The sequence below is a fragment of the Choristoneura fumiferana genome, chromosome 10 (genome assembly GCF_025370935.1).
Source record: "Choristoneura fumiferana chromosome 10, NRCan_CFum_1, whole genome shotgun sequence".
Taxonomy (NCBI): domain Eukaryota; kingdom Metazoa; phylum Arthropoda; class Insecta; order Lepidoptera; family Tortricidae; genus Choristoneura; species Choristoneura fumiferana.
Window position 1 is genome coordinate 17,149,641 of NC_133481.1, and position 14,448 is coordinate 17,164,088.

Here is a 14,448-nt window from a genome sequence, read left to right on the forward strand (position 1 = left end):
CTAAATAAGATTCGAGTCTGCTTGTATGTGGTGTCACGCGTTAGTATGGCAAATCCTCTTTCCGTTCGGTGCCATTTCGGAAAATCAAGAATTGCGAGATCTTTGATTCATTCACATACACTAGCGCTCATAGATCCGTGAGTCGACTAAATAGAGCTTTTATCGTGTAAAATATTTTTTTTTAAGAAATCTATCGGTTTGATTATAAAATGCGTATTTTAAATTGCCTGCGGTGATGGCGTCGATTTCGATACCCCCGGTAATAGGCGCCGTACCTTAAGTCCTGTAAGAGGTCGATCTTGTAACTTCTTAGCATCGTGGCCCCGCAATGTCATGCTAAAGGAATGATTTTATTAACCGCCTACGCAAAATGGGTGTTCTAAGTTAGGCGCCAAACGTCTGTCTGTTTGTCTATCTGTCTGTAGCATCGTAGCTCTCAAACGGATGGACCGATTTCGAAGCTGTTTTTATTAGGTACGCAACGTACGTAGTACGTAAATGCGAGTTTTTTTGCAGTGGTTCTTAGCTATTTGTTAGCTATGTATGTTTAATTCAATCGGTATTGGACTTTGTAATGACAATTGCAGAGTTTTTTCAGCTTTTCTAAGTTAGTTAGGCTATTGTAATGTATGCACAGTCAATTTACGTTACCAAGATGTAAAAAATACCTATGCCACTAACCATAAGGTCGATGTACGCAATATTGACGCCATGGTCGTATTCCGTTGTATAGATATATGCCCTTGACTGTACTATACCTAAACAGGATCTAATCGGACTGACGTTTTTAGTGAAGGACCGATGGTGACGGACCCTGACTCGCCAGAAAACTGCCCGATGACAGAATGGCAGGATTGGTCGCCGTGCGAAGGGCCCTGCGAGGACGGGAAGCGGTACGGCGCGCACACGCGGTACCGATATCACGTCGTGGATGGTGTGGACTCTAAAAAAGAGTCAGGCTTTGTACCACGAAGTGCAAAATTCGAAATTCGTATCTTGCCGCCCCGCTGACGCTTTATTATTTAATACGCGAGTGAGAGGGACGGTATGATAGGAACTTCGTGTTTCGAATTTCGTTGTAGTTCACCAGGCCAAGCGCAGCTATTACTAACCTACGGCAAGAGAAGTGTTATAAAGAAATATACAGTGTGTTACCGGCACCCAGGCTTTTTTTAGGGCAGGTTAAAGTAACGTTCTGTAAATAACAATGACATACATTTAATAATAATAAATTCACTGTTAATTTTCTAACAAAATTATAATTGCCAGCAATGTACAGCAAAGTAATTTGATAAGTAAGAGTAAATGAAAGCCGAAAAATTGTTTGATTAAGACTTATCAATTTACTTTGCTGTACATTTCTGGCTTCTGGCAATTATAATTTTGTTAGAAAGTTAACAAAGTCTGAATTTTAGTTTAATAATTAAACTTATGTCACGGTTAAGTTACAGAAAAACGTTACTTTAACCTCCCTTAAAAAAAGGCTGACTGCCGGTAACACACTGTATGAGTAAATAAAAAAAAATCAATATCTACTTATATAATATGCCTGCCTAGGGCAGAGTTCGTATTTGCACCGTTTGAGGTAGAAACTTTAGGCTCACAGGATACAGACGTGAAAGAACTCTTAAAAGAGATTTCTTCGCGCCTGGTATCGACTGGCGACAGTGGCGACCAGGCCCTAAATTACGAAGTGCCAAATTCAAACTTTGTATCTTGCCGTCCCGCTGTCGCTAATATTATTTAGTACGAGAGTGAGAGGGACGGTACGATACGAATTTCGATTTTTGAATTTCGTAGTAGCCCCCCAGAAGGCATTTCCGCCAACGTTTGAGCCTGGCCGTTCCACGCGGAAACACTGCCTGTCTCCTGGGAGTTATGCCGTTGTCGGCTGACATTTTGATAGATATTGAATTTTCATCTCATTACTCGTTAGAAGCTTATAAGTAATTATACCTATCACTATCACTTAAACTTACACTTAAAGTATGTTAAAAAATATAAAATTCATAAAGGTGCATTGTTCATATGGCTATATACAAACAGCAACCAGACAGAGATTTAAAGAGCTGTGAACCGGTATTAAAACAAATTGTTAATTTCGAATTAACTAGCACAGTGTAATTAATTTTTCTTTTTTTTTTCGAGCAGCGCTATGTAATGCGTACAATAATTTTGATACGAGAGAGAAGCGTTCTGTGACAGCTCTCACGTCAACAAGTGCAAAGTTTTGTATAAAAACAAAGTAGTGGCACGTAGTGATACATTGCGTGGTAATTTATTTTATAAGGAAAATAATAAATGTACATTTTTTACTAAAACATAATTAAGTGTGATTATTAGGGCCTTCACTAACTACCCTTAAAGTCTGAGGTTGTAGCAAAAATACACGCTGTATACATAAAAAGTTTGTGTCAAATAAAAATAACATCAACGTTATTGCCGACTGTACTTACTGTCATCCAAACTACTCGTACCAAGTTACAATATGTGATGTTAAAAGATTAAAAATTGTATATCTCCCACCAACTACATAATTATGGCTAACAATTTAAGATTCGAAAACGCATTAAGGCGCCAAACTTCTGGAAAGCGTTACAAATGAACATACTGTCTCGCATTTATAAAAATATCAATTAGACCGATATTATGACAAAAAAAATTTTTTTAGGGTTCAGATGACATCCCACCGGAATGTTTAGACCAGGACCAGGACATCGAAATCTGCGAAGAAGACTGCGTAGAAACAACAGGTATATTCTCCTATAGATTTTGTATGACAATACTGAATTGTTATATCACCCACCTTTTAGGCAAATCAATGAGGGCTATCGTTTTTTGTCTCACTAGATGGCGCACTGTTGCGTGAGGTTTAAGTATGGCTTTCAAAGTCTGTTATTACGGGCGTGAAAACAAAGTTTAGATTAAAATCATATTTAATACACCTGAAAACCGTACCATATAAATATCGAGCATGCCACAGTGTTGCATAGTCCCCGTTTTGTTCGGAAAAAAGGAGGACAAAGTTTCCGAAAGACAAAACTGTCTCAAAACACATACATTCATTGCCCCGGAACGCATATTTGCCATAATTAATTTCAGATATTGCAAATATTCACTAAATTATTCTAATTATAAAGAAACCCGCGTAGCTCACCCAAAAACTATGAGATTTGACATTTCGGAGACCTCACGCTACACTAGCGCCTCTAGTGGCGAATTCACTCGCGATAGCCCTCATTCTCCTATAGATTTTGTATGACAATACTGAATTGTTATATCACCCACCTAAGCTGTTAGGCAAATCAATTTAATTACGTGTGCAGTGCTAAAACTGCACGTCTCCCGCTCCGTGCACCCGCGCCACCTAGCGTAGGCACTAAAAAACGCGGTGTGCAAAAGGTCCTAAATGATTAAATAATAATTAATTTTGTTTATTACAGACGCTCCCGTGCTATCCCAGCAACAGGTTGCTCCGGGCACCAGTTGGCGTGATTGGTTTTCATTTTAGTAACGTAGTAATGAAACAATACATTAACTTAAATAATAAAATTGTAGTTATTATTCTCCATTAATATAGTTTTCCTTGCTGGCGTCCTTTCCTGAGAAACCTAACGACGGTTGAAAAACGTTCCGTCCGTCATAATCATATTTTACTACGAATAAATATTAATATTTATTCGTAGATATTTTATAATTTAAACGTCCGCGGGACGGCAAGAAAAGAAGTTCGAATTATGCGCTTCGTAGTCACTAGAGCCGGGAGCCCTTTGAGTATTTATCAGAGTATTTATTCTAGATAAATACTCAAAGCAGGAGCCAGACGATTGTCGAAATGTCGGGACCAGAATGCTTGCCATCTAAATTGTACACTATCTATCTACTCACTAAAAAATATTACCTAGTAAAAATATTTTTAGTCTACATCCAGGCAGAAACAGTTGGGTGTTATATTTGTTTGGAATACCTATTAGGTAGGTACTTATCGTTAGATTCTATTGATATGGAAATAAACAGGTAGCTGTTGATAGCGATTTTGTCCATTGCCCATGGGAACTTTGCGCTTTCTCTCTAATAAAAGCGGTTTCCGGGTTAATCTAATAGATAGATAGCTTCATTTTCCATATATAGGTGAATTAATTTTTAGTTAATTTTTAATTAATTCCAGAAATTATACCATTTTAACAAAAAAAAAGTTTGGGTGTATATTAAATGATATAGTAACGGATAACTCACGTCTTAAACCGAGTTTAGCTCGACATGTTTCGGGCTATTTCATAGCGTAGGTGTTTCTAACTCGGTTTAAGACGTGAGTTATCCGTTACAATATCATTTAATATGAGTGAGTCTCACGGTAGTTATATGTGTATATATATTATTTACTATAGGATAATTAAATAGACAACGATCTCGAAAACAGTTGTAACGAGTTCGATGTGTAGAAATCGATCTGTCAAGGATTTCATCAAAAACCTATGTTGTATTGTATGGTAACCATGGTCTTCTAGACTTAACCTTGGCGGCATCTTTTGCCAAATAGATGAACTATCTTAGTAGTAGCTATTGTACAACAGATGGCTCCACTCTTTATTGTGTAGTGCGTTATTATTATTATGTTAAATCTGAGTAGGAATGAAGTGCTGTACGCATACACAATAACGAAAGTAATTACGGTATTTCGTACTATTAATAAATTGAAAACTGAGTATAATTACAAAATTTATCGATTAAAAGCAATATTAAATCAAACAACTAATTTATTCAAAATTAATAATATGAAACTTAAAATGAATATAGCTAAATACAGTACATGCATAGAATGCAGCCCGATTTTGCTGAATGCTGATTATAACCAATTTTTGTTCATTTGTAAGTCAAGATCGTGAAGATATCCAGCCCAGCAGCATTCTTTAACGCTACATTTACACGCTTGCCAAGGCATACCAAGCGTCTACCAACTACAAGCCTATACAGCTTGCAGCACGTCAGTGTATTCCAGACAGGCAAGGCAAGCATGGCAGACGTGGATCTTGATGTTGCTGCTGCTCTTGTGTTGAGCTTGACATATTTTTATTTAAAGAAAAAGGATGAAAATTCTTCATTCATAATGGTTACTAAAATTTATTTAATATGTACATCCGTTCGGCGTGATCTCTTGAGCGACACTAAGCACGAGCCAACGTACGTGTAAGTAAACACGCCGCAAGCGCTTGCCGCAAGTTCTTTTGATCTGTCTGTGTTGAAAAACCGACACCGGCCCGGATCGGCGGCAAGCCTCAGCGTCACTCACGTCAGCCTATCCAAACGGGCCGTTTACATTTTGAAACTACCGCGAGACTCACTAATATTAATTATATTGCCCCGGATAACTCACGTCCTAAATCAAGTTTAGCCCGACAAGTTTCCGGCTAAACTCGATTATATATTGACCCGGATAACTCACGTCTTAAATCGAGTTTACCCGACAAGTTTCGGGCTAAACTCGATTTAAAACGTGAGTTATCCGGGTCAATATATATTTAATATGGGCCGTTTACATGCTTGTGCTGGTGAAAGCTTTCCGAAGCTTGGCATGCGTGTAAATGTAGCATAACATTCCCATTAGATAATAGGAAACCACTATGCCTAAGTTAGTATGTGTCAAAGAGTATTGTAATGTATGTATAGGTATGTGTTTGCCTGCCAACCGACAAGATCGTGATGAGAGTGCTTAAGTGCTTTATTATTTTTTGTTCCTAGCAACCCAACACGTTTTACTGAAAGTAAAAAAAAAGAAAATTATTTACGTCATCTCGGGTCGGTCATTCATTTGGTTCATTTCTCAACAATTTCGCGATTTTGATAAACATAAAGCGATAAAGCGGAAATTCTCATTGTTCCCAGCATTTTTATATTATGTTAGTTAAAAAACCACAGCCAACCTCTTACTCTAAGTGGATTGGCAAAACCCTTAAAACCGTATTTATTCTCGAAGCACTTGGAATTGCTGTCTCTTACGGAGTGTATTTTAAGCTAAATACGGAAAGAGGTAAGTCATTTTATCTTATTTTGGTTATTTATAGCTATATAATGAGAAACATTGGACTAAACAATAACTTTTCGCTTTGTTATTGTACTAAGTGTGTGTATTTGGGTATTTGCAAAAGAATAAATCGATTTCGCCTTAATCTTGAAACATGTGTGTTTGATTCTTGATTCAGTTCATTAAACTCAGCCTACAAATAGTGTATATATGTGTATTCGTTTATAAATTGAGAAAATATGCTCCTAATTATAAAGCATCAGTAAATAAAATGATACAAATTTAGAAACCAAAATTTGAAGAAAGTCATGAGTCAGTCATTGTAAAAATCAATAGTAGACATGACTAATATTACTTACTGTAATAATTTTTCCATCAGATTTCCGCCTGTATATGCGCCAGAACTACAACTGGGTATTGGAAGGCTACTACATTTTAGGCGAGAAGATCGCAGACCATAAGACCCGAGAGCTTGACCACAAGGTCTGGAGCAGCGAGGGCAAGATCTAGCGGTGAGATGAACATTGCTATTAGGACCACTTTCTGGGTGGTGACAGTTGGAGGGCTAGGCTATGCCTTGTTCAAAGTGGTCAAACCTGATGAGGAACTGCTTAAGAAGGTTATTATATTTTTTGTCATTACGGGATGTTTGTGATGTTTTGTTTTATAGCTGTCACAGGCATGGTGGATACTTAGTAAAGAAATCCTAATATTCCTCTGTTCCATTAAGTACTATAAATATTAACTTATTGTATTGCCATCAGATATTTCGGAGTGGCCAAGGAGGTAAAAAATATTGGCACATGCACTCTATTATTAAGGTATTAGAGTTCATTTTTTGATATTTTTGATCACCTTGGCCGCTCCAAAATATCTGATGGTGACTGTACAGTCATGTTATTATACTTTTAAGTAAAAATTTGATCAAAAATTTGTGAAAATGACTTATGTTATGGCATGTAATTGTGAAATTTTTTGTTGAATTTTAGCTCAAAAGTATAATAACTCAACTGTACACATTATACATTTGTTTAAAACTGTTTTGTGATATAATAGGTATTAAAGTCTTTTTATAAGTAAAGTTAGTAAAAAATAAGTAAGTTTGGCATAACAGACTTAGATTCATTGAAATTTGTTAGAAAAATCTTGCATATTTCGTACAAGTACAGTCAACTACAAAGACATGAATATAGCCAAAGTTACAATAATAATGTACAAAAATTGGCACAACATTAACATTCTGTTCACTCAATAAAGTTGCATATACAACATGTTTATGTAACTTTTACCATATCTTCCTAGTTCTGTATCTGTTCAATCAACATTTTCTGTATCTGTACAATCAAAATTTCAAAAATCTGAAGCAACCTCTATTAGTTCTATTGACAATTCAAGGTTAGTTTTCATGGATTGCCATGAGCTGTGACAGCTATTTAAAGATTTCACTAACATGTTTTGGGTTAGTTTAGTATTGTTTGTATGTTGCTTTGTAGCTAAAATTGAAGCCTCTTAGTTATTGTAAACACTAGCTTATGAGCATGTATTGTTTTAATTCTCGGGGTTTATATAGCTAGTGGTTTGACTCAATAACCATTTTTTTGTTTATTAATATATCATGCCTCATTCTAAATTATGGGATGTAACTAACTCATCGAGGTTTGAACCATTTTGATGTTTTTTTTGTGGAAAATCATAATCATCTTGCATAAGTTACAATACAAGTAATAATTTCTAAGTATTTTGTTTTCTTTTGTCTACAGTATGACGAGGGTTCAAAACACACAGACACTAGAAGACTAGCACATAAAACTGTAGAAATACTAAAAGACGCGCAAAATCAGAATAGTGATTTAAACAAGAAAATAGAAGACCTAATTAAGAAATAGAAATGAATGAAAAGAATGCAGTGCTAGAGAGACTGAGCAGGAGGGATGCGCAACGGCTTGACAAACTGCACAAGGCTCATAAAGCTAGGGAGGAAGTGGATGCGTGCAACGAAAATGAAGAGTATTTCTCTGGGGCATTTAAAATCAAATCCGAATACATAGAGGACCTGCTGGCTCAAGTACCTACACTAGACATCAAAACTCTCCCATCACACTTTGATAACATCAAAAAAGAACTAAATGAGCTCCAAAAATACGTCATAACATCAGCCTTATTCTTAAAGGAATTCAATATGCGGAAATATCTAGGTATAGTTCAAAACTTGCAAACGCAGTGCTATGAGTTGGAAGACAGGTATATACCGCGCAAGAAATTCGGCTTTACTAGGAAGAAGCTACCCAAATCCGAAACTCACAAGCAAAGTTCTGTTGATGAGACTGATGTAGGAAAAACTGAAAATAAGTGGGACGAAAAGTTGTTTGGATTTGATTCAAAAGAGAATGTAATACTAGCATTAGAAAATGATGAGTTGTTCCAAAGGGATGTTACTCTTCGTAATCTTAAGAGCTGTACTATCAGTTTAAAAGGAGTGTTGGGTACACTACACATGACTGATCTTGACAACTGCATCATACTTTCAGGCCCAGTGACTTCCTCAGTGTTTCTTGACAAGTGCACAAATTGCAAGATTGTGGTTGCATGTCAGCAACTTCGAATGCACACATCTACTAAATGTGACATTTATTTGCATGTTACAAGTAAAGGGATTGTAGAGGACTGCACGGAGGTGAGGACCGCACCATATAACCTGGAATATGATGATTTAGAGAAACATTTCAACATGTCATCCTTAGATAGGAAGTGCAATAACTGGGACCAGCTGGACGACTTCAATTGGCTTGCACCAGACGTGCCGTCCCCTAATTGGTCTATTTTAGAGCCATCCAAACGAGTGACAGATTGGAGTGAGCAATGGTCAAAAATTCCAAGCAAATCATAACAATCTGACTGCATTTTTGACACCTTTTCCAATCTTTCTATGGATAATCACAAACAAAAAAGGCGTAAATTTTATGTAGAAAATGGTAACAAATTGGTTAGATTGTTTTGTTTCGTATTTAAAATAAGTGAGATTATACCTTATTTGTAACGCAAACTTCACTACACCTAAAATTGCGAGTCTAAAACGCAGTTGCTTAGCCGTAATACTAATTATTGAAATAATAAATAAATGAAGGAGCATTTATTATGACAAATAATCACTCATTTATACCTGCTTAGTTAATCTACACATCTACGGTATAATATAACATAGATAGCATTTACTAGATTGGAAAGCAATTAATAAAATAAAGAAATTTACGATGATGTAAAAGTTTTATTTATTTTGGTATGTAATCGCGTTTTTTTTTTTGGTGGAACCTTTTGCAGTCAAAGAAACTAAATCACGCACCAAGCAGGGACGAACTTTGTCCTACATTTGCCAAAGAAATTAGTGAAATTTATTATAAGGTATGCGATTCAGTTTGCTCGAATATTTTTTTTTACCTTTATTGATTTTGCAAAATACAATGTGAAAATGAGATTTTTCCCTCTTGTTTCCACGGATACCTAGAATCCGCAACAAATAAGGATCATTTTTCTCATTCGCATATCATTTAATTCTTAATTCGTCTCATTCCGTATTCGTTATTTTTTTGTTAGTCTTGTTCACGACCGTGACTTATGAAGGTTCACAAGTTAAAATTACAACAGCAAGTGACGAATGCGGAATGAGACGAAATAAGAATTAAACTATATTTTATAAGTTTTAAGATTAGAAATCCTAAAAAGGAATATTAAGATCCTTTTAACAAGTTATATTTTATGTATTTTTTGTTTCTGGTCGACTCGATTGCTGTTTTATAATTTGATTTTTAAGTTGGCAACTGTCAATTTCAACTTCAACTGCCTTAAAATTTTTAGAGCACGAATATTCTCTGTCAAATCATACCGATATATCGATATTTTTAATAAAATAAAAAAATAAAAAATAAAAATATCGATACTTTATTGCATTTCTGACATCCCTAGTAAGTGCTGAAGTGGTGCCGAACCAATCTTTCGAGTTATCATGTAATGCAAAACAAGATCTTCACGTCAAGAACATTATTGCCAATTATTGATATTCATGGACGTAAGAGCTCAAAGTATTTATTAAACAATTTACACACAATAAGTTAAGTAGGTAATTACTTACAAAAATAAAAAGCTTACGCTGCGGCCGCACTACGGCTAAACCGCCGCGGTTTTTAACCGCGTGACTGTGAATCAAGTAAACTCAAGCGACCGTACTGGCGGTTGTAAAAGTTTACATTCATAAAAAAGTCACGCGGTTAAAAACCGCGGCGGTTTACCCGTAGTGCAGCCTCGCCTTAGTCAATAGTAAAACTTCCTTTTTACTTCTGCCCGCTTTACACTCGCTCGCGAACCGCCGCCGCGGTTCGCGCATGGACACGACGCGAAAAATATAGCCCTCGACAGTCGCAACCAAAACGCAGACCAAAAAACCGCCACCGGACGGGGAACGCCGCAAAGCGCGACCGTGATGCCGCGAAACCAACTACACTCGCGGTTTGGGGCCTTCGCGGGTCTTCACGGCGCGAGTGTAAAGCGGGCTTTACTAGCGAAATCTTAGCTATTTTAGTGACAAACAATAAACGTTTGCTTCACTTTATTATTATCTCGTGACTAGCTCCCTCATATTATTTATCACTGATTACCACTAACACTATTACCAGTGCAAAAAATAACAAAGGAAGTTGTCCAAGATGGCGATTGTGATTCATACTCATACATTTTATGACCAGTGAAACTAGACCTGTAAGCTAACAATCTATTAGAAATGCCATAGACCATTCTATGATGGTGAACGGTCATAAGACTTATTTACGTTTTCATTCGGTCAATTACCTTGGAATTCATTCAATTTCAATCAAGTGACAAACAAACACAAAGTGACACAGAAGAAAGAAAAAAATAACTACACCAAGGTAGTTACAAGTGAAATTTATACATAGGAATTTAATTATTTGTTATTGACAATGTGTCATTAAGGAGAGAAAGAGAGTTTTCCGTCCCAATTTTATGAATCTCAGCAATATTCTGTAGTCTTTGAATCTCAGTTTATGAGTGTCAAGGTAAGTAAACAAGGTAATAATAAGTTTTGCATTGCATTGTATGGCAGGTAAATTTAATGCATCTTTTTCCTTGCTTATTACTGATTTAAATAAAAGATGAGAGTTGTTTATGAAGTTTTTAACTTTGTTTTTGGTTAAGCACGTGAATATTTGAAGTTCTATAAGTGTACGAGTTCAAATCCGGTAGGTACGTAGGTACTAATTGAATTAGTTAAGGAAAAAACCTGATAGATTAAAACACAGAAATTAGTCGTGAATTCCGAAGTAGGTAAGTAATTATAAAAATATGCGAAGTCTATACAGTTTAGTTGTAAGTTAACGCTGGGCTTACGCTGGGTTTTCCCTTATTGTAGTTATTGTCGAGCTAGGCTAGGGCCCTGACTTCAATGGCAATGGCAAAATAAGTTCCTGTTAAAAAAAAACATTTTTAATACAGTTTTTCGTTGATCGTACTTTTGTTGTCTGTAAGTACTTGCATTGTCATCCACCTATAAGTAGTACCTAGTACCAATATCAAGTCAATCCGGCCGCTAGAAATGGGTCAAAATGAACTTGTAAGATTTGGCCCAAAAATAAACGGCAAGTTAAATAAAAGCTTGTCATTAGGCATACCTAACTTAACTGTTCATATGGCTTGGCTTGAGATTATGATCTATTTTGTTTCAGATGTTGAACAAAAGAGTTTGGGGCCTGGCGATTTGCCTCTTCGTCGTTGCTGTAGCTGTCAATGTGACAGCGTCATCCGACCAAAAGGGTGACTCGCCTTCAAAAAGCAAATTCACGACGCCCTACTTGATTGGGGCGTTGGTTGTTGCGGCGGTATTGGCAGTCGTTGTATGTTGTATATGCACGAAAATTATAAGCTCAATATTAATTGGTGCTCTTTTATTAATTTGCATAGGAATAACTGTTTACTATTTTAAAGCTTAAATGATCTGTGATACGACCAGACTGATTAAAAGTATGAGGTAACTCCGATCCTGGCCACATTGTTTCGAGGGCGCCACATGTACATAATAATTCGTAATAATATAATTTATTTAGCTCAATCACTATAGTAATTATTTGAAATGGATGTAAATTTTCCTGAGATAAGTGCCTTGATTGGGGTTCTCAAATATGTCATTGATTAATTTGTAAATTGAAAAAAAAAATATGTATAATATAATTTTAAAATTGGTGTAAATTTTTCTCAGATTAACCTTGATTGGGGGTTCTCAAAGTACGTAGGTAAATAATTTATACCATAATGTAAGAAAACCGAATAATATATTTATTTACAATAACATGGGTAGGTACCTAACTCAATAATAGTTTTTAAGTAATTCAGTTTGTCAATTATTTAAGTAATAGTGCATACGTATTTTTAAGCTAAGTTCTATTCATCATCATCATCAAGCCTATCTATTGTTCTCAGAACTTAAAAATACGTAATAAGTATAACTAAATTATGGTTATTGTCAGGTGTGGTAAGCCATTGTAGAAAATAATCTCTTATTAACATTTTTTTAATAAATTTCGTAAAGTTAATACCTAATTGTTTAATTTAATTTAGAACTAATTACTTACTTACCGTTGAGGAAGTTGGCAGACCTCCGACTAGGTGGACAACAGTTCACCGGGACCGGGAGCCCAAAGTAATATAATCACGGTCTACATTCCGTAACAAAATAGGTAGCTTTTATGTGTTACGAGTACATTCTGTTTGAAAGTTAGCCCCGTCGTAGGTGTAACGAGCATGGGTACCAGCAGGATTATTTTCAGAAGGGTTCATTGCATCTTTGCATCTTGCATCTGGATAAATCCTAATGTTTACCTGCACGTGTATACTTATCCAGCACTTGAATCGGAATTCCGGGATTTTACTAAAGTCCCGTGGGGAGTCCCAAAACTAACGTCTTGAATTTCATAAACGTTATAACTATATAAAACACCCTCGTCAAGTTTCATGTCTCCAACCAAACCCAGCGGTTGAGATTTTGAGATTTTATCTCGATCCCGTGGGAATATCGGGATAAAAAGTAGCCTAGGTGTTATTCCAGACGCAGCTATTCACGTGTCAAATTTAATCTAAATAGTTCAATTAGTAGTTTTTGCGTGAAAGAGTAACAATCATCTATACATACAAACATCCACATGCGCAATAGTGATAGCCGAACATTTGTTGGAATCTGGACCAAACCCTGAACGTACATTACAATACTCTTTGACGTCATTACTTCATTACTTACTAAGTACTCCAGAATGATGCGTAAAGTGAAGCGGTTGAAACATTTTTTTTCCGGGCTGAAGGATATACTACGAGTCTGCGAGCGTTTTCAGATTATCCGATCCGATATCGGTATCGGACGCCGATACCGATATCGGGGCAAGTAAAATGTATGTATGAAATATGATCCGATATCGGATCGGATTGTACAGTAGTTTACGCACTAGATCCGATTTCCGTCATCTGATTTGACCATTTATAAAAATAGTTTTACGACTACTCCGGACCGCCTTATTGTCTTCTAATACACTTAGAATCACAATCGTCTTCATCATTTCTTTATGTCACACGGTGTAAGACAAGGATAGAAAGAGATGATGAATCCGATCGCTAACATCAGAAATTCAGCACGTTAGACAATACGGCCTCGTATTTTCACTAATTAGGATCGGATTCGGAGTGCGAAACCGCTCCGTTTAGGCACGAGAGATCCGTTTCTTAAAACATCAAAACCCTAGAAGATCCATTTTCTACAACATTCAAATCCTAGCATACCCCTATAAGATCTCAGAAGATCCGTACCTATCCCATAGCATCCAATTTCTAGTAGACACGTTTCCAGTAATAACTAAATCCTAGAAGATCCATTCTCATAATATCCAAATTAATGAATTCCACAATGATGTTATAGGAACGTGGAACGTTTTAAAAAATGGATATTTTAGGATAATTTATTTAAAAAAGTAACGTTTTGGGACTTGGATGTTCTGAGAAAAACGAATTAAGCTAAATTGCCGTTTTGGGAAATTTATCTAATAGGGAAATTGATGTTTTGGTAAATGGGTGTTCTGGGAAACAGAGGTTTTAAACCCAACGGATATTTTAGGAAACGGATCTCTCGTGCCTAAACGAACCGCTCGAGCGCTCTACCCCACAGTTGAGACCTGCAGGGCTACTACGAAACGCGAAACTCGAAGTTGGTGTCGTGCGGTCCCTCTAACACTTATACTATGTAATACGAGCGAGAGGGACGGTACGATATGAACTTCGAGTTTCGAGTTTCATAGTAGCCCTGCTGCAAAAGAAGTTGCGAGTTGCATTACACTGCGGCGCCGATTGACGACTTAACTCGTTGGCTTTACTCGTAAAGT

General features: G+C 36.4%; 3 protein-coding genes across 5 annotated transcripts in view; all 3 read left to right on the forward strand.

Moving 5' to 3' along the window:
- The window catches only part of LOC141432199 (spondin-2-like), a 21,753-nt gene extending 18,184 nt beyond the window's left edge, over window positions 1-3,569 (forward strand). For 2 of the 3 annotated variants that reach the window (XM_074093705.1, XM_074093707.1), the window contains 2 exons: window positions 2,672-2,753; window positions 3,444-3,569. In XM_074093705.1, coding sequence (XP_073949806.1) covers window positions 2,672-2,753; window positions 3,444-3,511 — 150 coding nt within the window. In that variant the 3' untranslated portion in view covers window positions 3,512-3,569. The remainder of the gene's footprint in view (window positions 1-2,671; window positions 2,754-3,443) is intronic. The other variant, XM_074093706.1, reaches the window with a different exon arrangement.
- A 2,194-nt stretch (window positions 3,570-5,763) lies between these two features.
- Window positions 5,764-6,532, forward strand: LOC141431649 (protein CEBPZOS-like). The gene is made up of 2 exons (XM_074092828.1): window positions 5,764-6,028; window positions 6,402-6,532. The coding sequence occupies exons 1-2, from the start codon at window positions 5,896-5,898 to the stop codon at window positions 6,530-6,532; spliced, it is 264 nt and encodes an 87-aa protein (XP_073948929.1). The 5' UTR covers window positions 5,764-5,895.
- A 7-nt stretch (window positions 6,533-6,539) lies between these two features.
- On the forward strand, window positions 6,540-9,277 carry LOC141431650 (tubulin-specific chaperone C-like). The gene is made up of 3 exons (XM_074092829.1): window positions 6,540-6,641; window positions 7,783-7,876; window positions 7,936-9,277. Exons 1-3 carry the CDS (start codon window positions 6,540-6,542, stop codon window positions 8,907-8,909), a joined length of 1,170 nt encoding a protein of 389 aa, XP_073948930.1. The 3' UTR covers window positions 8,910-9,277.
- Window positions 9,278-14,448: the final 5,171 nt, after the last annotated feature.

What these genes read in the sequence shown, in the direction of transcription:
- LOC141431649 (XM_074092828.1), top strand. Translation starts at nt 5,896, where the DNA reads ATGTTAGTTAAAAAACCACAGCCAACCTCTTACTCTAAGTGGATTGGC. An exon ending in TAAGCTAAATACGGAAAGAG is followed by an intron (nt 6,029 to 6,401) that starts GTAAGTCATTTT and finishes TTTTTCCATCAG; the next exon opens with ATTTCCGCCTGTATATGCGC.
- LOC141431650 (XM_074092829.1), top strand. Translation starts at nt 6,540, where the DNA reads ATGAACATTGCTATTAGGACCACTTTCTGGGTGGTGACAGTTGGAGGG. An exon ending in ATGAGGAACTGCTTAAGAAG is followed by an intron (nt 6,642 to 7,782) that starts GTTATTATATTT and finishes TTTTGTCTACAG; the next exon opens with TATGACGAGGGTTCAAAACA. An exon ending in AAATCAGAATAGTGATTTAA is followed by an intron (nt 7,877 to 7,935) that starts ACAAGAAAATAG and finishes ATGCAGTGCTAG; the next exon opens with AGAGACTGAGCAGGAGGGAT.